The sequence below is a fragment of the Amblyomma maculatum genome, chromosome 4, assembly GCF_055883805.1.
Source record: "Amblyomma maculatum isolate TAMU_Amacu chromosome 4, ASM5588380v1, whole genome shotgun sequence".
NCBI classification, from domain to species: domain Eukaryota; kingdom Metazoa; phylum Arthropoda; class Arachnida; order Ixodida; family Ixodidae; genus Amblyomma; species Amblyomma maculatum.
In genome coordinates, this window is record NC_139347.1 from 15,287,629 (window position 1) to 15,310,685 (window position 23,057).

Here is a 23,057-nt window from a genome sequence, read left to right on the forward strand (position 1 = left end):
GTCATGCCAATGACGACGTCTTTATCATCTTTTTGATTCTCTACAGCTCCATAGGCAACTTCACGCAATGAATGGCATCCCTTGAGAACACCTGGCCGCACAAATCGAGTCAAGAGATCCTCGAGAAGGCGGTTCAAGAGGCCCCTGAGCACATGAATCTGAGGAGCCTGTGACTGAAGTAGGCAGTTTGCCTTCTCAAAAAGAGGTATAACATTTTGGAGAAAAAGACAGCATGCCCTGCTTAGCTCCAATGACAAAAAATGAAATAGGCGCTCTTCACGGGTCACGTGGCTAGCTTCTGCAAATGCCTCGCATTGAAGTTTCAGTTTCTTTGCTTGTGATGCAGAATGAACTCCTTTTCTTTTTAGTGAAGGTCTATCACAGTCGGTGCTTTTTTTTCCAACACCTGCAGCAGCCTTGGGAAGGTGTGCAGCAGTATTTGAGGCCGGCGCAGGGTTCTTGGCGATTTGTAGAGAAGTCTTGGGAATATGGTAAGACTCCAAAAACAAGCTCTGCTTATTGCACTGTTTTGTTTCATTCAAGAAAAAGCTAAGTAGTGGTTTCCACTGGTCCAGCAGCCTCTTCAAACACTTCCCCAAAGACAGCCAACGTGTTGGCGAATGCTTCAGCATCTTCCTGACGTCGACGTCATGCAATTTTTGAAAGTCTTTCAGTCGATCTTTCCACTTTGAGCTTTTCTTTAAGTAAAAAAAAATGTCTAACCAAGCCCTCATCAACCCTTACAGGAAGATATGCAGCTCCTTTTTGGGCGGCCAAGTTGATGAGGTGGCATGGGCAACCAACCCCGATCAAAGCTGGTTGGGCCTCCCTCAATACAGGCGAAACGCTGTTTTTTTTGCCAATCACGACATGGGCATTGTCCGAAGACAATGCCAACAGGTTTTGAAGAGGCAAACTTCGGGACTTCATTTCGTCCAGAATCAGATTTCCAATTTTCTGACCCGTCGCTTCCCCTTGAATTGTACCGAGGCAAAGGAGGCGGCTTTCAACTCTACTGGTCTCTTTAACGAAGTATGTTGCAACAATAGGGTAAAGCTGCGTATCCCTATTGTTACTTCCATCCACAGCAATCGAAAATACCTGCTTTTTTAGGGCATCCAGCAAAGGAGTCTCTGCGTTCGCGGCCATTTCTAGAACAATTGCCGTCGTCTTCGTCCGTCCACAGGCGTAGCGTTTGGCTTCCTCGCACTTGGGGAACATTTTCCGGAAAAATGGTCCAGCGTGATCACTGACACTGAGCGGTATGTTGTGTTCATCTAAAAACGCCGTGAAATGGCATTCTGCGCGAATTACACCGAGGTCGCTGTCACTACAAACAAAACTTGTCAGGCTTGGCTGGCTGTCCGCGGCTCGCACGTATCCTTGGTGCTTTTTCGAAGCGATGTGGATCTTTATGTCGGACTTGCCACCATGTGAAATGTTAACATCACAGGCACAAGTGGTACAAAATCCAAACTTCTCTCCTTTTTTAGACAGCATGAAGCACAGAAATTCGGCCGCGTACGACTTAAAAAATACTTGGAAGTACTGTCGCGGCTTTGATCCCGCCATTGCACTGCGAAACCGCTACTACTAAAACTTCAGTCACACTGAGTCGGACGCGGCCGCAGATCACGCAAAAACAGAGGTCAACACCAAAGTTGTCCAAACACGTGAAGAAAGGAACAGCCACTAGCCTGGTGGAGGCGGTATCGAGTTTTGGATATGGATTCGTGTTCCCCCGAGTAGACGATAGAAGTCACTACAACGTTTGCAGCTGCTGATGATGATATCACAAATGTGTTGCCCTCTCGTGGCCGCCAAAGGTACCATAATAGTGTTAACATGGCCTCCGAGATTACCCTTCCGCGCGTGTGGTGTTATCTCGGAGGCCATGATGTTAATAGATGTCCGCACTTATTTTTTTCCGAAAATAAAACATTTTCCGTAAAATTTCCCGCAAGATTCGTAAAATCGTAAAACTGGTCAAAATTCGTACATTTTACGGAAAATTCGGAAGAGTTGGCAGGTATGGAACGGCCATAATACCATTAATTTAGCAACACTGTATTTAACGTAAGATACAGTGCTTCCCGATTATGGACTCATTTCTGAATGAATTGAAAATGGTCTTGAATATCATTTAAGGTACAAAGAAAAATAAGGTGCTCTGAGACACATACATGCCGAAAGAAAAAACATTCAGAACAAAAAGAAACGAAAGAGAAAGGAGTGTGTCTGCAATACACTGTGTGTGTATTGCAATAATGTGTGTCTGCAATACACACGCACACATACAATAAAGATCCAACAAATTTTAAAATTCATGGTTACGCTTTTGTTCAGTTGCCATTTCTCTCGCATGCATGCCAACTCACTCGACGTCCACATCCTCCTTTTCTGCTGTGCTGCCCTCCTTTACACTGGCAGCCTTCTTGGCAGTGTCTATATCCTGTTTTTGCTGCTCTTGCCTCCGCTGGGCACGCTTCTTTTTCTTTTTTTTCTTCTTCTTGCTTTTGGACTGCAAACAATCAAAAGGCCATGATCAGCACTACACAAGACAAGTCCATCATTCATGCGTGGTCCCTGGAAGTGAAGCCAGCTGCTATGGACGTCTGTATGCAAATTACATCCTCAGTTTTAAAGGTACGGCAACAGCATTTGGTGTTATGGGGTGCAACGTCCCACAACGACTCAGGCTACAAGGAAGCCACAGAGGAGGACTCTGGATAATTTCAACAACCTGCGATTCTGCACCAACATAGCACAGAACACATGCACCTTATGTTTCCCCTGCCTTGAAATGCAGGCACTGTGGCCGCGATCTAATCTGGGTCTGCTGGATAACTAGTTGTGTGCTCTAACCACTGAGTCACCGTGAAGGTATGACAACAATAATCCACATTTTGAAGGTAGCGTGAAAAACGAGGACCAAGAGTAGAAGGACACAACACAAGTGCCTAGGTGCTCGTTTTTCATGCTACCTTCAAAATGAACCAGATTCAACTCGCTCAATTTTCTACCTTACTACTAATGTTCTACAGATGCCTAGATTTTCAAAAACATAATTTTCGACATGATGAGAACTTCATCTCTAAATGATCTCAGTACACCAAGGCACCACTTCAAAAAAATACAATAATATAGTTTCTATTCTTGAAGTGGCAATGAAAGCGCCTTAAAATTCCTTGCAGCACTAAATTTACTGAGTGAACCATGAAGCATGAGTATCTACACAAGAACAAAGAACAACTACAGTACCACAAGGCACCATCGCAGTCAAGCCAGCTTCAGAACCTGGCCCTTGCACAGTACTCACTCTGCCTTGCAGTTCGCAATGAATACTTTTTATTTAGTGCTACAAAGCCAGCCTGCATAGCATGGTTGTGGATGTGTCAGCACAAGCATAGAGGACTCCTAACACTAGATGACATGTTTTCATTACTTTTCTTCCCTTTTTGTTTTCTTTGTTGAGATGTGATGTGCACTGACGTTGGGCTGGATGCCATTAGTACCTAAACTGCCGGGGTTCTCGGCCTATTCACACACCAAGCAGAGGTTCACTAATAGGCACAGCAAATATATATAACTGATGCACAAAGCTCCTGGTAGAAAGTGGTTATTTTTACGAATGATTTACTCCCTCTTTGTAAGGCTGCTTTTTTTTTTTTTTCTTTTTCTTTTTCCTGCTAAGCGGTGACAGGTGACATCTACACATGTAGAAAGTTTTGCCATTAGGCCCTTCCTCAAAGTGCTTCTTCTGGACTGCTGGTAACTAAGACACGCTGCATTTCAATACTGTCTATGTACACTATACATGAAGTACATTATCCCCACCAATTCTACAGCTGGAAACTTCTGGTCATTATGATTTATAACAGTGTTACAGGCTCAGGAAAGCTCTTTTCTCACAGGTTGTGAGCCTGCCTTTTCATGTAATATAAACAAGGCTGAATAATGCTTTTGTCCATGTTAGAAAAATGGCTGTGTTTGATTTGTTGGTCTGGCTAGAATTAGAAATACATGCTGCCACAAACTACCCTGTTTCTGCATATGAGGTGCTTCGAATATACCGCATTTACTCGCCAAATGAACCTGCCTCCATCTATGCTCCTGCAAATTGAATAAATAAATAAATAAATAAATAGATAAATAAATAAATAAATAAATAAATAAATAAATAAATAAATAAAAAAAATGTTCGTAGTCCTTAGCACATCCGTGTTTCATGCTGTCGTCGCCACAATGGATACCTTGGCAGCTTGCCAAGATGCTGTGTAGTGATGTCATAGTGTGCGTTATCACAAAACCATTAGAATGCATAATAGAGGCATCTTTTAAAGTGAACGATGCTGATAACCGGCGTCTAATCTGCATGCTTTCATTGGTGATTGACAAATGGATGAATGTACGGATGAACCAAAGATGAAAGACGTACATAAAATTTTGACACTAGGAAAAATAAGCAAACTTTTGTAGCGAGAGCTACATTGGCCACAGTCTCGCCATTTTGCCGTGCTTGTCTGAAGAGCGAAGAAAGAAGAAGAAAAAGAAGATGAAGAAAAAGGAAAAGAAGAACACAGATAACTCTGTAGTTGGTAGAGGCGAATGACAACAGCGAGTTGCAAGGACAGAAGGTTCGTTCGAACATTGTGACGGCGGTGTGCCCCGGAGTTTGACGTAGAAATCTTCCACTAGAAGTCTTCTGCACCCAAATGAGAATGGTCAACGACAAGAGGCAAGGAATGCTCATACGTGAAGCGATTCCCCTATGGTATAAATAAAACTGAAACCATAGAGTAAGCTACTATGTGCAAAAGCCATGTCTTTACTTTCAAGCTGAACCTAAATATAGCCATGCAGATTGCTCTCGCGTAACTCCAGGTTTAACCACAAGCTAAGCCACAGCTAATTTTTTCCTTGTATAATGAACCCTTGTCCCAAAACTGATGCCAATATTTCTTGGGAAAAAAACTAAAATAAAAAGTAATTGGCGTCATTACACGAGTAAATATGGTAAGTACAATGCCCTACCTGCAGCTCTCACAGTTGGACAGACAACCTCAAGAGATGCTCCTCAGCAAAGCAACACACCTCAGATGATGTTTTTGTTCCTTCTGGTTCTTCATCATCTTCATCATCCCCTTCATCCATGGCCACGAGCCGAGGCTTGCTTGGTTGCTGTGGCTTTTTAGGTGCTTGAAGAAAGAACGAAAAGAAGCAGCAAAGCCATCATCAGACAAACTGTGGCAGTAATCAAGTATCCCTCTGCTTACAGGTTATGTCTAGCATTGGATATGTATCAATGCCCCTCAAAAATTTCCCTGCTAACCTCTCACATTCGCAGTGCAGGCTCTCTAACAGTTAGCAAGCTGTTTCCATGGGTTCTGTGAGCCCCTGCACCGGACAGCCGTTCCGCTACCAATCTCACTTTTTGCAATGCATGCAAGCCAAGCACAGTACCTGCTTTGTTGGAACTCATTTTAGAGCGATAGCGCTTCTTATTCAAGCTTGTTTCTCAGTTCCGCACGTCAGTGTCGGCGAAGCAGCACTAACCTTGGGAGCGTGCTGAGATGCTGTGTGCCAATAACACGCGGCTTATTCATATTTTGAAATTAGTGCTGGTGATTGCGGCTTGCCTGATGAACATGGCAGAGTGCCAAGTTGCCCTGTCACTATAAGTATGTTAAAAAGCTGGTGAAACGGGCGTAAGTGGTGCGCTAATGGCGTTGCCGTTAAAGCAAGCCAAAACCAAAAAGTGTGCATGTCTGAGTAGACGCCTTTCCTGGCGTTTCAATGGCATCGGTGGCGTCAGGAAGAAGTTTTGCCACTGGCGAGCCCATCTGCACCAAAAAGCCAGGACATGCCCAAATACTAGAAAAATAGGGAATGGCAGACTGCCACTGAAAGCTGGATGAGCTGCCATATGATTCGATGCGCAGCTTAGCGGGTCAAGCCAACACGTCTGACAATGGTGGTGTGTGCAAATGAGCTGGAACGCTGGGATTGTGGCTGCATTTTGTGTTCTTTTAAAATTTTACATCTGAGCATGAGTAAGAGATGCACATTTAAAGGGAAGCTGAAACAGTTTTAAAATTGCATGAAATTTGGTGGTTGGAAAGAAGGCATTTTGTTAATCATGTGTGTCAATTTTCTTTCAATTCTGTTGATAAGAAAAACAGAAATCACTTGTTAAAAACGCACCGCGGTCTCGCCTTCGTTGTTGCCGGGAGTGGCGGAGGTGGGGAGTCGAAACTGGCGAACAGGCGGCTGTGACGTCAAATTTGGAATCCCGGAGGGCCGGCCGTGCGTTTTAAACGCTTGCTTCGCTCCGTCCCACGCTTTGGGGATTTACAGATCAGCGCAATCTGCTACTGGTGCCATTTGTTTTCTCCAGTTCTAGCATTCTGCGCTGAAGGTTCCGAGTGTTCAAAGATCCCATGAGGTCAACCAGAAGATACGCAGCTGTTGCACAGTTGTGCTCCGCGCTATTCGACGCCCTCCGACTAGTGAGCCTCTTTTGCTCAGTTGTAAAATAAATGTCGTTCAATCTTCGAAAATTGTTTTCTTGTGTCATTTGAAAACAAGCATTCTTGTGAATGCGTGAAGCAACTGGTGGTTATCAGCCCGGCTTTCCGTTGTGCTAACATCGGTGGTCCAGGCGACATAGTGCTTTATAGTTTCTTTGAGGATAAGAAATTTTCGGCGCTGTGGGCCTCTGTCATGAAAAGGAAAAAAAAAAGATCTTGCCTTTGGAATCAGCTGTGCTTTACACTGATGATTTGCATGCCGTTGATGACAATCGAATCTTGGCAGTGATTGCGGCCATTTCGGATTTCAATTAAACCAGCACAACTAAGTCCACGGCCGTTCTGTCATTGTTCCCGCAGCTAATTAGGTTAACACCGCTGCTGCATGGCTGGCTTCACCGTCATTACGCTTAACCGAGAATATCGAACTTAGAACGCGATTCGCGGCTCACTATTGTTCCACAGCTTGCCGCCGTTCTCGGCTACGTCAACAATTACCAAATAGGTACAGCAAACAAAATGCATATGATCGGTAGAATGAAGCTGCATTTGCAATAGTCATTTATAACACAGTTTCTAGAGTGCCGTGCTGCTTGCGCGGCAATGGCGTGCTCAAGAATCGTCCGAACGCAGCACTGCTTCCACATGTGCATTCCGCAAGCTGTCCGTGGATCCCTTGCATCAAGAAAGCGTGCTCAAATTTATTGCTGTCTTAAATAATAAGCCCAGAGATAACGGAATGTCAAAACTGAACCCTTATTGAGGCTCGCTGACCTGTACTGAGATGCTTGTAGGATAGCTGCGATACAAGCAAGTTTCTTTTCACAGCTGTGTAGTGGCAGTTGCCGGTGCTGTCGCGGCTCATCCGATCTTCTTGTATGTACTACACATAACCTCATCTTCTAAGGCGGCAACGTGATAAATGATATCTTCATTTCATTGTGAGACAAAGTGATTTACAGTAGGCAGTTCTACGAGTAAACTGTTTACTACAGCGCTGCTCAATTTCCAATCGTCGTCTGCTGTGGCGCCGATGCAAAACAAAATATAGGCCTAGCGACGACCAGGGAGTGTGCTCGTCCAGAGCGCCCGTCCGCCGTGCTCACTGCCGGCACTGTTCTGGTAAGCTCGCTTCATCCGGCGCTGCAGGCGCTGCGAACATGTCCGATTTCATGATGCGGCTGAAGCCGGACCATTTTCGGCGTTGTGTTAAACAGCGCATCGCACAAACTAGCTGCAAAAATAGGACGGGCAGTAGCTGCAGTACGCGTGCGTTTGTTGTTACACCGTTGGGCGACACTCGAAGGTTGTATAAAAGCGCTGTCAACTAGGATTACATCATATACAATGCCTATTCCTTTTGTTGCTACTAAAACCAGCTTTAGTGTGTAAAGGGCAGTTGTTAAAGCGGGCCGGCTCTTGCACTTTTCGACGCGCAAATGTGCTGATTTTGCCTCTTGTATTTCGTAGCGCCGTTTTTTTTTTTTTTTTTTTTTTTAGCTGCTGGTTGCTCGAGTGCAGACGGTAAGTGTTCAAGGTGTTCTACATTGTTCGAATAATCAACAACATTTTAAATCGAGCTCTCAAGTCCCCCGAAGCAACGTGCACGCAGCAACACCGCTGGCGCTGGTCTGGCATATCCGAACTTGACGTCTTGATGGGCTCGGCCAATTACAGACAACAGCGGCGTTTGCTTGGAGGGCGGTCCCGCTGGTGCTCGTTTTCTTGTAAAAACTGCCGTTTGTGCTCCTTTCTGCCTTTTTAAAGTAGAATAGTCTTGTTCAGCGGACCAAAAAACATTACAATGCCACACATAACTCATTTTTTGCTAAAAGCGTTTCAGCTTCCCTTTAATAAAGAAACTGATTGCCAAACAAGAAAACAAATAAAGTAAAAGTTCGTTAATTCGACCCCCATTAATTCGGAAAATCGGATAATTCGAACAGCTGGCTTGGCCCCGCCAGTGCCCATAGGAACTATATGGAGTCGGGCACTCGATAATTCGAACGCTGCTATACTCTCTTGCAACGGTTAATTCGGCCCAGCTTCCGCGACACAGGCATGCTGAAGTGAGATTTTTACGGCAAATAGTCGCGAAAATATACTTCCAGAAGCCCGAAATGCATGATGAATTTATTGCAACGCACTTACGACTTGACAGCGGCTGCAGGGCTGCCGAACGCATAGTTTCGGTTTCTGAAAGCCCGTCAGTCAGAGCTGGCAGAGATTATTGGCTGCAGGTCAGTCAACTTGCCGAGCCGAGCCGTCGGTCGTTTCGAACGCTGAATTTGCTGACTGGGCCGCATGCACACTTCGTTGACAGCTTTAGTTACGTGGCTTCGTGCTCCACCGCACCAAGGCTACACGCTTGTCTCGTTTTGTTCGTTGAGCGTGGTTCCACATTTGCATTGTTCGGCAGGCCCATTCTTGTCAAGCACAGTTCTGCTAGAGCTCGGCAACATCATGGCCACTCCGAAGTGACCAAAATGCTGCTCAATGAAGGACTTGGCCAAAGTGTAAATCTTGAACGCCTTGAAAGAGGGGCTCTCACGCCAAGAAGTTATGCGCAAATACGACGTGAAGAAGAGCACTTTGTCAACATACGTGAAGCTAGAATCTGAGATTATGCAGGCATACCAGAGTGAAAAGTTTGACAAGAGGTGAAAGCGTCTGCGAACAGCAGCACATGTCGAGGTGGAGGACGCCGTCCAGCAATGAATTGGTGACTCTCGTAGCGCACTGCTACTCTTGAGCGGCGCAATGATTTGCGCACAGGCTGGAAGGTTTGCTCTGGAGATGGAGGTTACTACTTTTAAAGCGTCTGATGGTTGGCCGAGTCATTTTAAGGAGAAACGCGGACTTGTATTCAAAAGCGTGTGTGAAGAGAAAGCTGTTGTCGATGACGTCATTGAGAATTGGAAAGCTAGAGAGCTCCGCGAGCATACTGTTGCATTCGCGCCGGAAAAATTTTCAATGTCGACGAAACTGCGCTTTTTTTCAAGGCACTCCTGAACAAAACTATCGCATTTAAGGGGGATCTCTGTACCGAAAGCAAACGCAGCAAAGAACAAATGACGATTCTCCTTGCGGCAAACATGACTGGAACGGAGCGCCTGCCTCTGCTTGTGATTGGCAAGCACCGAAAATCTAGATGTTTTAAAAATTCAAGAAAGCCTTCCGGTTGACTATTACACGAAGCGTAAGGCATAGATGACCATGGAGATATTTAGAGAATGGCTGCACAAGCTGGACCGTCGGCTCCAGGCAAACAACTGGAAGGTGTAGATGATTGTTGATAATTGCAGTGTGCACTGCAACGTTTCGAACTACAGGCTATAAAGCTAGCCTTCTTTCCTCCAAACACTCCTGCTGTCTTGCAGCCGGTCTGCAGCCGGCTGCTGTCTTGCAGCCGAGGCAAAGTGGAGGAGGCACCTCCTGGAAAGGATGCTCCTGTGCAATGAGGCTATAAAAACGTATGAAGTATTACTTCTCAGCAACATGCACATATTAGCTTATGAGTGGGACAGTACCCACCACAGGTGATCACCAACTGGTTCCGTCACTGCGGCTTTGCTCAATCTGGAGCAGACGAACCAGTGCACGCTACTGGTGAGTGCGCCGATGCACTGTCCGGTGACGATCATTTTAAAGACTCGCTTCCTGAACAAGTGCATCTTGAGGACTATATCAACATAGACGCGGGTGTGGCCGTCGCTGGGTCATTAACGGAGGACGAGATTGTCGAAGACATGCTCGGTGCCTCGGACAACGAATCCTTGGAGAGTGACACCGCATGTGAGGAGCTGCCACAAGTACCGCGCCGCACGGAGAGAAAGGCCGTGGAGGCTCTTGCCGTTTTGGAACAACTCTGCCTCGAGGCTCGCGACAGTGTTTGCGCAGTGAAGCATCTCACAGAACTGCGCAAAATCGTACTTGACGCGCAGTTTTCACGTCAAAGGATGGCGATTATTTCAGAGTTTTCTCCAAACAAATCTGCAGTAATTCTCGGGGTCATTCAATAATTCAAACTTTCGGTTAATTCCAACTTTTTTCAGGTCCTTTGAAGTTCAAATTAACGAGATTTTATCGTAAATGCTTACTAAAAAGAAATAAACTGTAAAATAAAGCAGAAAGGGTGCAAAGGGCTCATGCATAAGCAACATCGCTTGACTGTGACGCTTGTTGTGATGATAGACTGTGATAAGGGGGGAGGTGTTCCTTGATGAAGAATGTTGGGGTTCCCTGAGTTGAAAACAGTTTCAAAAACCCCAGCCCTAGAGTATTTCTGCTTAACTAATACAGAAACAAAAAATAACTCGCAATACAAATGTAACTATCGAAAATGACTTTATACAGGATCCAAAAGCATACATTTCTGCCGAGAAGTGCCAAATACACGGGATCCCTAAGTGCGTTCCTTGATTACTCCCAGGTTCTCACAAGACTGCACCTATCGAAGCAAGCCAGCAGAAGCAGAAGCGAGCAGAAAGTGGTGCATACCTGACTTCTCGGCAGGAGGCTCTGGCGGTGCTAGAGCCAGCTCCTGTGCTCGCTCCGAAGTGTTGGCGAAAATCTCCTCAATCACCTGTGGAATTTCCACACTGGGTGCCTCTGTGGCCGGGCCACTGGTGTCCATCTTGTCCACTGGGCCGCCCAGGCCAGGTGGTGGTGGTGGAGGAGGCTGTCAGAGTGGGGGACATAAAGAAGAGAAATATCTAGGGACCATCAGTTGGAACGATCCATTTAAACATCCCCTGCCATGACTGGCAGGTGGAGGCTTCACACAGACACTGCTGTGCCAGACAGTTTTTGCCTTCATGGTACTAGTAATACAAATGCATTAAATTATGTGAAAGGTTACCGTGTGTAATACACTAAATGCCAAAAAGAAAAGATGTGTGACCTGCATGCATGTGTCTCCCTAACATTTATGAGATCAGAGTGTCAAGATGGTTAACAACTGCCGATTGAAGAATGGTGCACACCTGCGGAATATTGACATGTGGTAATGACTGTGAGCCCGAGAACAAAGAAGACACAAAAACCAGTTCCCATGGAAAGGGAAAAGCAAAGCGTGAAAAGGTTGAAATGTCTTTCTTGTGGCCGTTCAATGCCATGCACAGATGTGAGCGATACAAAAAGGAACACTTGGTTGCACATGGGAAATACCATACTTACTTTTTCCTTCAAAATTGACATTATGGGGATTCAGTGCACAGAGATCACTTCAGAAATAAAACATATGCTCTCCTTGAAGTTTAGTGAGAAATCACGACCTGCATACTGCTGAAGCGTTCCTCTTTACAGTGTCTGTACCTGTACATGTTGACTTGTCTTCGTCAAAGACAAGTCCCCATGTCGAAGTGTTGGTTTGGCCTGCAAACAGAGGTTCCCCCAGTAAAACCTCGTTACAAGAGACACTCAAGGGACCCAAAAAACATGTCTCTTGTAAGCAAGGTCTCTTATAACCAAAAATTCTAAAAGCACTATGTTGATCAGTTTACTGCACATCAGCATATAAATGCATTCACACGCATTAGCAGGAAATTGTTCAGGAAAGCTTAAAGAAGTTATTCATACTAGTATGTATTTTTGTGAGTGCAGAGTGTATTCCTTCCCAAATTCTGGAGGTAAAGCACTTCACTTTGCAAGCTTTCCTATTGCTCTAATACCTTTGAGGCACTCTTACATGCTTGTCACCCTCAGATGCTTACAGGCTCGTCACCCTCAGATGATTCACAAAAAGAAAGACATCAGGAGTGTAAGCTTTCATCTTGTGATCAAATTTTAATACTGAGGAGTTAAAAATGCTGAATGTCATTCATGCATTTCGATTTGCTTCGTAGGTAACAGTAATGCGATGCCGTTTTGACTTTCCAATCATGGGGAAGCACTCCTCAGTTCCTGACATACACAACAAAAAGGACACTGATATGGAACAGAATTTAGCTAAGGAAATCTGAAGTGCATCATGTACGAGTCGGTACGTTCCAGATGCATTGCATGAGCACACCAGGGTTGTGTCTTCTAAATAGTGAAGAATTTATTCCACGGACCTGAAAAAGTTGTCCTTAGCAACCGAGTGTCTCTTGTATGCAATGTTGTTAACATGGTAGACATAGGAAAACCAATAAAACATTTTCGAGTGTCTCTTGTAACAGTGTCTCTTGTAACGAGATTTAACTAACCCTTGCTCAGTTCTCTTTCATAGTGTGTAGCCATCTTCTTCCTCTTGTTCTACCCTGTAGCTGTAAACATCTATTTCATGAGGAATAAGGCAAAGCTGCTTCATGACAAAAACCTTGGAGACAGCCAAGACTCCTCAAGTGATGACAGCATGGTGATATGTAACTGAATGACGGAACTTAATATATCAAGAGCAACTAGCTGAACTGCACATTTTCATGAAGGCAAATAATGTGTAGAGAGCATGCAAATAAAATTTCCCACACATAGGCAAGCAGCAAGTTTATTATACAGATTGTACCTTTCAAGAGTAACTCAATATCTAAAATTCTATCACCCAATTATAGATACTAAAATAAAATAGCTAAAATTCTGCATGGGATCTGTTTAGTCCCAAAAAACAACCTGTTCCGTGCTTATACCTGAAAATGTGTAAGCTTCCCAGGAAGTTTTGAAAATCCAGCCTGCCAAACAGCTGCAGCAAAGTAAAAATGGAACAATATATCAAATCAGGAGACCTAACTTCATCAAAAGAACACATGACATGCCCGCTGCATTTTCCTTTAGAGCAACTATCAGGAGAGCACTAGTGAAGCAGCAGTCAAATCAGCAGCAGTGAAGAATCCGTAGTTTGATCTACGCTATTTCAGAGCACAAGACTATAAACAAGGCACAGGTGGGCAATAAATCATCTAAAGAAAGAACAAAAGACCCACGTAAAGTATGCAGGTATAGTATAAAGGCCACTTTAACCTGCCAAGACTGAAAGCGAGATCAAATGCATTGCTAGTCATTACGCATTTAATAAAGTGTTCTTTCCATTTCCATTACTTTGGTTACACTGAGCTTTATAAGTGCAAGTTGACAAGTCTCATCAAGATGCAAGGTTTGTGACAGAAGCATAGTCTACAATTCAGCACTAGATGCAAAAGCCAATGCCTATACTGATCAGATTTGCTGCAGACATTGGGAGACCGCACCACCAAGCATTTATGTACGAAAATTAAAAATGCCAAAGCAGACAATCATGACAGAACTATAGTCTACAAATAATTTTGTGAAAACGTCAGATTTCGCTGGGGCCATTTCTTAAAGGGAAAGAATGTGGAAGTGGTTACATTTGTACAGGACTGTAAACCAGTATTTGGAGAGGTTTCAGGCAGCTTTAAAAAGCATGTAGAGAGCTGCCAAAAACTCACTGGCACGGCATTTGCTCCTCGCTGAACCCCCATGCCGGTTGATGGACGGCTTGGTGGCGGCAGACCTGGGGGTGGTCCCCTTGGCGGAGCACCCCTCGGGGGAGGAGGCACTCCGGATGGTGGTGGGGGTACCCCAGGAGGGGGCAGCCCAGGAGGTGGGGGCAGCCCTGGTGGGGGTAGCCCAGGAGGAGGTAGTCGAGGTGGGGGCACTCCGGGTGGGGGTGGTCCTGGTGGTGGGAGATGCGGTGGTGGGGGTGGCGGTGGCACTGCCTGTGGGGGCGGGGCAGGGACTGGCTGTGGTGACACGACACTCATGGGGGCTGATGCAGAGGAGGGAGGAGGCACCACAGCCGGAAGCATGGCCACAGCAGGTGTCAGGATGGTTGTCCCCTGTGCTGCCACGGGCGCCGCACTAACCAGACTAACCTGGTAGAGGAACACCACAAAGATGTGAACAGTATGAACATCTTGTCTTAGCCCAGCTAAAAATGAAAGAATGTCGACTGAGCAAGGTCGGAATGTGCTACTCCTTTTGCATAGACCCCCTATGTGGCCACCTGCCAATGGACACGCCTGCAGCTCACCTAAAGCAGACAGCTGAGCTTGATGGCTGCAGGAAGCATGTCAACACAATAGCAGTGCTCAGAGGCAAATACGGAAGTGCCACACATGAACACAACGAATGCTTCAAAAGTTCATGATTAGTTGGTGTCAGGCATCTGTGGCAATGACAAGGTGGCCACAGCTGGCAGAAAAAAAGAAAAAAAAAGAAAGGGTTTTATATTTCGACCTTATAGGAAAAAATTTTCGCACCACTGCTTAAGGGCCTAGTCACAAGTATTATCCTCAGCAGATAACCACAGTGTCCATGTTCCATCACAATATCTCGGCATGTACTATCCACTGACTGCCTAATGTGACAGAGCCGAAATAAATTCTTTTCTGCACGCTTGTGCCATCTAATCATTTACGTTTGATAGTTAGGATGCCAACAGCTAGCAGCATAACAGCAGGTTTGGTTACATACAGTGCTAAATACAAAGACAGCAACCAAGGTATCCGAAGCTTCTCAATCATCAGTGTTTGACTTCACCCCCAGTGATGGTCTGCCTTTAGTAACAAGATAAGCACAGATAAGCGGAGTTGACAATGGTCAATTCATCAATAATTAGCTGCAGAAGATTCTCTTATATAGGTTGTATTTTTCCACCTGGTGCCCTGCCTGCCATGAAAAATTTTTCAGGCAGGGAGTTTTTCTTTGAAGCCAAGTTTCATCCAATATTTCTAAAAGTAACTTGTGGTACAAACTGGAAATCACAGTTTTTGTGAAAAATAAAAATGTGAAAGAGCCTGAAAAAGTTAGCTTGAAGCTGAATGAAAATACATGAACATGTAGTCATGGACAGCAAAACAATTTTTTGACAGCGGTCAAGAAAAATATCGCATTGTACAATGCAATATTTGCAGCCAACAGTCGCAGCTGGAAAGGGAGACTGTTGTTCTGTCCAAGGCTCTGCCAAATGAATATCCCAGCTAGGCAACAAAGCTTGGCCTGCAATGCTTACCAAGACCAATGTGAGCTTGAACTCCCTTATTTTTCATGCTTTCAGGAAGCCAAGACTTGTGGGTATGCTGGGAGTCACAGGCAGCACATGCTAGGCACGCACGAGGCACAAATGCCTGTAGAGCTGTCTTTCGAAGCGCATTTATTATTACTAGTATTTGCCAAAGTTTCACTTCTTATGCAAACCTTTGAGCCTTGCTGACCGGATGTCAGGGTGGTTCGAAAACTTATGAGCATCACCTTGCATATCTATCGACGGTGACATGGAACACATGCACAGAACCAAACACAAGCACACTCTGCTCCTGCTTACTTTATCGAAATCCCTTTTTTTTCATCACAGCATGCACAGAGATCCAAATATTGAGCCTGCACTGTACCTATGTCAAATAGATGCAGATAGGAAAGCAAATACATCCCGAGCTACCACCAGTCACTCTTACATTCTACTGTCATGATCCTGCGGCCCTACAGTCAGCAGAGGCACCTAAAGCAGCAGCTTTAGCCCAAAAAACAATTTTCATACTGTTTACACAGTAAAAGTTTATGTGAAAAAGCTCATTAAATGCTGAATTCCTTTTATGCACTGAATCTTGAAGCATTCTGATGTGGTGAGACACTTGCGAGCAATGACGATAGAGCTATCGAAGTGGTACAGCTAAACCAAGATGCTTCGGGAAACAAAAAAGCAGAAAATCTGTGGTTACAATATGTGCCGAATCATTTCTTTTATGCATTACAGTCGAACCCGGATGGGATCGCGAAATAGTTCGATATATCGATAATTCGATATACAAAAATCGGCTTGTGACGGCACTTACGATGCCAAAAAACAATACCGTATTTGTCGCGTAAGCAACCCACTCGCATAATGCCCCCACCCTGCACTTTTGCACGGAGAAATTGAAAAAAAAAAAAAAGAAAAAAAAGACCATTAAGGCCAGCTCGCTCACATGCAAGCGATTGAGCGATCTCAGGGACGAGCGGCAGCGACAGAGCGAAAAATTTCAAACTCCCTCTCGCTGCTCGAGCCACCGCGGCAGCGGGGAACAAGGTTTCTGTGTCGCCGCGGCAGAAATCGCGAGCGTTTCCGCTGCATATCGATGGCGCGCGCCACTCCGTTTCGGTCGTCTCATCCACAGCTCATTTCTTGGCAGCGTGCCAAGATGCTGCGCAGCGATAACGCCGGGGCGCGTTTATCTTTTCACAGCTACTGCGGTGGCGGGGAGCGAACTTTGCAGAGTGTCCGTGATGGCTTGATTGCACGTACAAGCCTGGTTAGAATTATCACGCCGCGCTTAGGGCGGGTGTCATGATCGCAGCAGCTGACCGCGTGCATTCGTCGATTCATACATGCAAGGATAGACGACCCCCACAAAAAGAAGAAGAAGAAGAGAGAAAAAAAAACAAAAACTTGCCGCATCTTAACGTCCGGACAGCACAACGATAAGGATGACTCGCAAAAAAAAAAAAAAAAAAAAGAGAGAGAGAGAGAGAGAGAAAGCTGCCGCTTTTTAACGTCCGCAGGCACCATAGCCACCTTAGCCGCGCGCAGAGGGTTCGCAACAAACGCCAGAGAAAGCGTCGACGCCTGTCTGAAAACGGGCTGAGCTGGCTTGGCGCACACGTAGCGCGTGCTGAAGGAGAGAGATAGCTTGGCAAAAGGATGGGCACACCCACGCACATGGCTTGCAAACGTCGTGTGTTGGCGCGCGGAAAACGATAACTGCAGATGCGCACGCCTTTGGGGAATGGGCGTGGCGCTGCCCAGAGCAGCCGTCGCCGAACTGTCCCCTCTCATTCCTTCCGCGCGTGGCTCGAAAACGTCACGCGGCAAACGGCCAAGGGTGATGCGATCGTCTTTGGGGAAGGCCCACTTTTCGGTGCGTCGTGCGGAGTTCGATATATCGAACGACCGGTGAAATTAAGTTCGATATATGACGCGGCTTTCCTATACTTTTACATGGGATTTTCAAGGGGATATTTCGTGAGTTCGATATAACCAAAACTCGATATATCCGGGTTCGATATAACCGGGTTCGACTGTATTGCGTCACCGGAATGAAAAGCGCTGGTAGAGGAATGCAGTCCAAATTTGCATCCTTCTCAACTTTATATAATCTTCCTAGCCCTCAAGTATTAGTTTCCCAGCACTGTTAGCTGCAAGATGGGAGAAAATCCCCACTCAAATCATGCTGCACGACATGAAATCATGCAGGGCTGGCTCCAGAGTTTTAGCTTTTATCATCCATGTTATTGTTTCTAGTGGTTTAAGTGCACGTAATGTACGAAAATTGTGCAGGACGTAAATGGTTGCTGTGAAATGACTGAAACAGCAGACGTGCAGCAGCCTTGTCCCTTCTGTGAGCGTCCCAAGATGTTTCCGCTAGTGCTTGATCTCTTGTGGTACACTGATAAAAAATGATTGCAGCACTGGAACTTGTTTGCCTTCTTTGCAGATGTGTTCGTCGCCTCTCACTGACAGCATTGTCATGGCTCAACACTATGACATGCAGCGTGGCGCTCCACCGCCTTGTTTTCTGACCCGTTAGCCTAGTGATTGTGCCAGCTGCACTAACTCTCAGCTGCCATCAAAGCAGCACTTTCATACAAGGTTTAACTAGCACTACTACGCATGCTGACTGGTTACTTCAAGAAAGGAGAGCAAGTTAACTGATCCAACTGCTGCGAAATGCTCCAACGAGTGAACACCATCTAGAAAAGGCAATGGCTGTTCACGAGTTCAGGTAGAGAAAAAATTTCGTAATTTCCGAACATTCAGAAAAATCAAATGCTTACAATAATTAAAATGCACTGTGAATGGAATAGCAAGTGCTATTTGCAAACTATTTAAAATGTTTTGGCATCTACAGAGACCACGACATATGGGGCAAAAGAAAAAAGTAACTTGCATCAAGCTTCCCCGACGTTTGTAGCGCCGCCACAGCATGGCACAGAAAATTGCATTTTTATCAAAATGACAATTGATGCAGCTGTCCTCTCCCCCGTGTAAACCTCACAAAGTGGTACTGAAAGCAATGATCAACAGCTTCTTAAGCGTAAGACTCAAAGTGTACAAGAATGGGTCCTTCATGGAAGGTGGTACCACCTCTTGTCTGACTGAGGATTGCCATTTGGCATCAGCAGATTATGTTGTCTCATTTTGTCAGATTGTTCACAGCATCTCTCATCATGTAAAAAATTTCAGCCACAAAATTTAATGAGGGTATCCACTGTGCCAATAATGCTTGGCGCATAAGCTTTGGCAGTGCGGAAAGATGGGTCAGACATATTGATGACAGCCAGAGGAGTATTGAAGATCAGGTTGGAAGTGGTTGCCCTTAGAGAGAAGCAAAAAATTTACTTATTTTTTATTTATGGATACCGTCAGCCCTTTAGGAGGCTTTTACAGGAATGGAAAGAACAAATTTAAGACATAATACATCATAATGCAGTAATATGAAACAACAGTTACGGGCAGCATGCAGTGAAAAAACATATAACAGGTATACAACGCTGGATTCGCTTAACTTGCTATTTGGAAAAAACAAGGACATCGCTTATACTATATAATGAAGGTTTCAACGGACGTGCACTGTACAGCAGCATTAGATAAGGAGTTCCAATCATAAATCGCTCTAGGGAGAAAACTACACTTAAAACAGTGTGGACGGAAGGAGCTGGAATGAACATAGAATGGCAATGTCGTGATGTCTTAAGAGGCCGAATTTTGAAAAATTGTGATTTGTCAATATTAACCTGATTATGAAATATTATGACCATGAATGCCAACAAAAAAAATTTTGACGTTCTATCAAAGAAGACAGGCAACTAACAATAAATGAGATCACAAGGATAGTTTAGCTATAGCATAGTGCGATTCAGCAGATAATTTAATGCTCAATTTATCTAAAGATTTGAGCCCACTGTGTGCTATGCCCATTTAACGAGGACCATAAAGCTCAATGTGACAGTATCACTTCAAAACTTCTCCAACGACATCAGAGAGAAGGTAATTTGCTAATGATTGCTGAGAAAGGTGATTAAAGCTGGTTTATCACACAGGAGTGCCTGTATTTTGAAAGCGGACTCTAGAATGGCACCGTTTCCTGAGGGCGACACACTGCAACACACACACTTTTGCAATATGCGCACCGTTATAACAGCACAAATGCCTTAATTACGCCCTCCATAGCCTTCCTTCTTGCTGCCCATCCCACAAGGAAAGGGAGCAACATGCAGGGGTGATGGGGAGGGATAAGGGAACTGACCGGTGCCAGAACCGCGGCTTGTTGGGGAATGGCGGTCGCCACAGGGGTCATGGCTGTGGCAGCTGTTGCCAGCACAACGGGTGCGGCAGGGGCAGCTGCAGCTGCAGCTGTAGCTGTAGCCACAGCCAGCGGACTGCCGGCTGGGGCCACCAGCACCGCCGGTGTGGTCACCACCTGGTGGGCTACTACCTGCTCGGTCACGGGGAACAGCTGCACGACGTGGTGCAGCAGCCGCATCTCAGACACTTCAACACATGGTTTCTACATGCAAGGATTGTATCCTTCAAGGAATACAGACACCAAACACTTGGCTGAAAACTTTCTTTTCTGAGTTCATGCACAAAAACATTAGTACACATGGTTTAGTTTGGCTTACAGGGCGCTACTGTCCCAAATAGGCTCGGGTTTTGAGGGACACTCTAGAGGAAGGCTTCGAAAATTTTGATCACCAGGGGTTCTGCAATATGCACTGATATTGGACATTATACAAGTGCCCTGTTTTTCACTTCTATTGAAAAGTAGCCACTGCAGCCGGGATTGAACTGATGCACTTGCTTTCAGCAGTCGAGTGCCCTGACCAGTAAGCCATGCATGGGTCACTGTGCAGATTTTGCCTACACTTGCCTCATGAGACGTCATATAAACTAAGAGTTCAGTACTACCAACTGCCGGCTGAAATCACAATTCATACTGTACGAAAGGAGAAATTAAATTAAGCATGTTTTTATGACACGTAGGAAAATACTATGTGGCAACCTGTATTTTTTCCAATGTCTCGCACATTATTAAATATGAAGAATATGCAGCCAAGATTTCGTGCCTGTACACTTTTAGATGATCTCTTCTGTCAGTGCTCTCCCTTTAGAGCAACACATCATCTGGCACTGTTTCACTGAAAAGGAGTTTTTATTAATTGGAATAATTACTCGTTAGCATCCAATTGAGCACACCCAAACAGGTCCACGTGAATACCCCAAGCTTTTGCAGAGGCATTGTACCTCTCTCTACAAATATTTGTCTCTATCTTAGAAAATCAATTCCACCCTGGTCATCACTGTCCTCAGCCAACTTTTATGGAACTCAAAGTATCACTATTGGCACATTCCACTCAGTGCAAAGCTTCTGGAATGCTCAGCTTCTGAAGCCAGGTCGCGAAACTGTACCGACATACTTAAGTTGTACCAAACAACAGCCTGTAGCAACCACAACATTGCTCTATTTGGCAAATGAAAATGGAAAGCACTTATGACTTGCAGACAGGCAGAACTATCCAACTGCCTGAAAGGGAGTTTGACTTATGCCACTGTAGTCATACACAAGGCAACTAACTGGGGCTGGCACAAGGCGCCCCCACCTAAAATTTTCTTTCTAGGCTCCTGGTTCTCATTCTTCATCCTAATAATTCAGCACTGAAAGCAATGCACCCAAAATAACCGTTGTGAAGCATAGTCTTAGCAAAGGTGTTATCCCACATCCTCCATTTTCAATTTTGAAAAGTCAAGGCTGAGGTCCCTAAACCTCATTCTGCATCATAGTGGAGCGTATACACAAAGCTTTATGTGGCAAGATCACCTTTAGCAGAGGCCTTTAATAAGGTTGAATTCAACAACCAAGCTCTCAATGTGATTGGCAATATTGCCCCAAGACACAGCCCCTGGTAGCGGCAGACATCTGCTGCGATAGAACCTGTGTGCTAGACTGAGTTCAATCACACTGACCTAGCTAATTATGTGAGCTGCCAGACAAGTCAGCATGATGAGCATAACCAGGGAATTTATCCTTACATCAGAGACGTAGTTCCTGTGAACACCAATGATGTTCCCCAGAATTCAATAAAGTTCCACATTAAAAAAATAAAAAATATTGCCCTGCTTAACAGATGAGTGGTTTAAAAACATCTACCATGACTTCCTCCATGGCATGCAGTCATAATCAAAGTGAATTTTATGTCCCTTTAACTTCAACTGTCCAGCCCAATATGGTTAATATTGTGCAATATATTTAGAGAGAAGAAGACATTAGTTGTAGCAGAAATTTCTGTTTTACTGAATGGCACAAGCGGATCAATCACTGACACACTGAAGTATTCAATGCATGACTAATTCAGCTTGCACACAAGCCCCACTGCCATGAAGAAGAAAGAAAGGGCCAGTCAGTTGCCTACACATAGAAAGGGGGTGGAATAATGTGCGCAAGCACCTGTCAACAAACACACTACGAGTATTCTTTGGTTTCACTAATTGCAGAGGACCCGTGAACACGACCACTGACATAGCCCCTCCTCATTTCTCTCCGAAAATTGCTCTACACTACACAACACTGCACTCATTGCATTATAATAGTGCGGCCTTCAGGACCTGTACTGATACACGTGCACTCCAAATAAGTGTCTGGGCTAGATGCAGTTTGACAGAGAAGGTAAGGTTAAAATGCTGCTGAGAAACAGCTTTCCCATACTGCATGCGAGAAAACACAAAGGTCGAATAATTTCATCATAGCAACTACAATAACATGGTATCAATACCCAGCAGCACGAATGTTGCTTAGGATGTTGCTTGTGGTGCATGAATGCTAGTGTACAAAAACAACCCACCCCAGATTTCACACAGCCCTGCTGTCTCACCTGTTGCTGAAGTCTGTGCTGCCTCTCCTCCTCGAGGATTCGTGTCTGTTCCAAAATCTGAGAGTGGCAAGGTAAAGAGAGAAACACAATTCTTACGCAATTCTGAAGGACTGCTGTACGGTACATGGGTCTGAGTCGAATGCGTTAACTACAGGGCCACCGCATAGGGGCCAAAGTGCAAAACGACACGAGATAAAGAGAGATAAAGAGAGAGAGAGAGAGAGAGAGAGAGAGAGAGAAGGCAGAGAGGTTAACCAGGAAAGCTTCCGGCTTGCTACCCTGCACTGGGGAAGGGGAATGAGGAGTTTAAAGGAGAAAGCATTACATTACAAAAGCCAGGCATGCCTGTTATAGCTCAGCGGTATAACTGCATCCTCACCTTCTGCTGCTTCTCAGCTTCGAGCATGATCTGCTGCTGCTGAGCCTTTCCAAGCAGCTCCTTTTCTTCTTCAAGGAGTCGAACTTGCTCTTTGCCCAGTACTTCCTTCTGGTGCTCCAAGAGCTCCTACAGTGCACCGCGGATAAGGGCAAAGCATGCCACATAAAAAACATGGGGAACAGAAACAAAGAGAAAAGGATGCTTCAAACATGCTGCCTATATGGCAATTGCAACACTAAGGTGAAGTAGCCTAGTGAATTGCCATGGGCTGCAAAGATGTTATCATTTGGCTCCATGAACAACTC

At 45.1% G+C, this 23,057-nt stretch overlaps 1 protein-coding gene across 3 annotated transcripts in view; it reads right to left on the reverse strand.

Moving 5' to 3' along the window:
* LOC146190333 (splicing factor 3B subunit 2-like) overlaps positions 1–23,057 on the reverse strand; it is a 57,472-nt gene that overhangs the window by 28,442 nt on the left and 5,973 nt on the right. For 2 of the 3 annotated variants that reach the window (XM_084600800.1, XM_084600799.1), the window contains exons 5-11: positions 22,753–22,878; positions 22,374–22,430; positions 19,751–19,960; positions 13,916–14,341; positions 11,031–11,211; positions 5,095–5,198; positions 2,379–2,521 (exon numbers count right to left, since the gene is read on the reverse strand). In XM_084600800.1, the coding sequence (XP_084456926.1) occupies positions 2,379–2,521; positions 5,095–5,198; positions 11,031–11,211; positions 13,916–14,341; positions 19,751–19,960; positions 22,374–22,430; positions 22,753–22,878 (1,247 nt within the window). The remainder of the gene's footprint in view (positions 1–2,378; positions 2,522–5,094; positions 5,199–11,030; positions 11,212–13,915; positions 14,342–19,750; positions 19,961–22,373; positions 22,431–22,752; positions 22,879–23,057) is intronic. The other variant, XM_084600801.1, reaches the window with a different exon arrangement.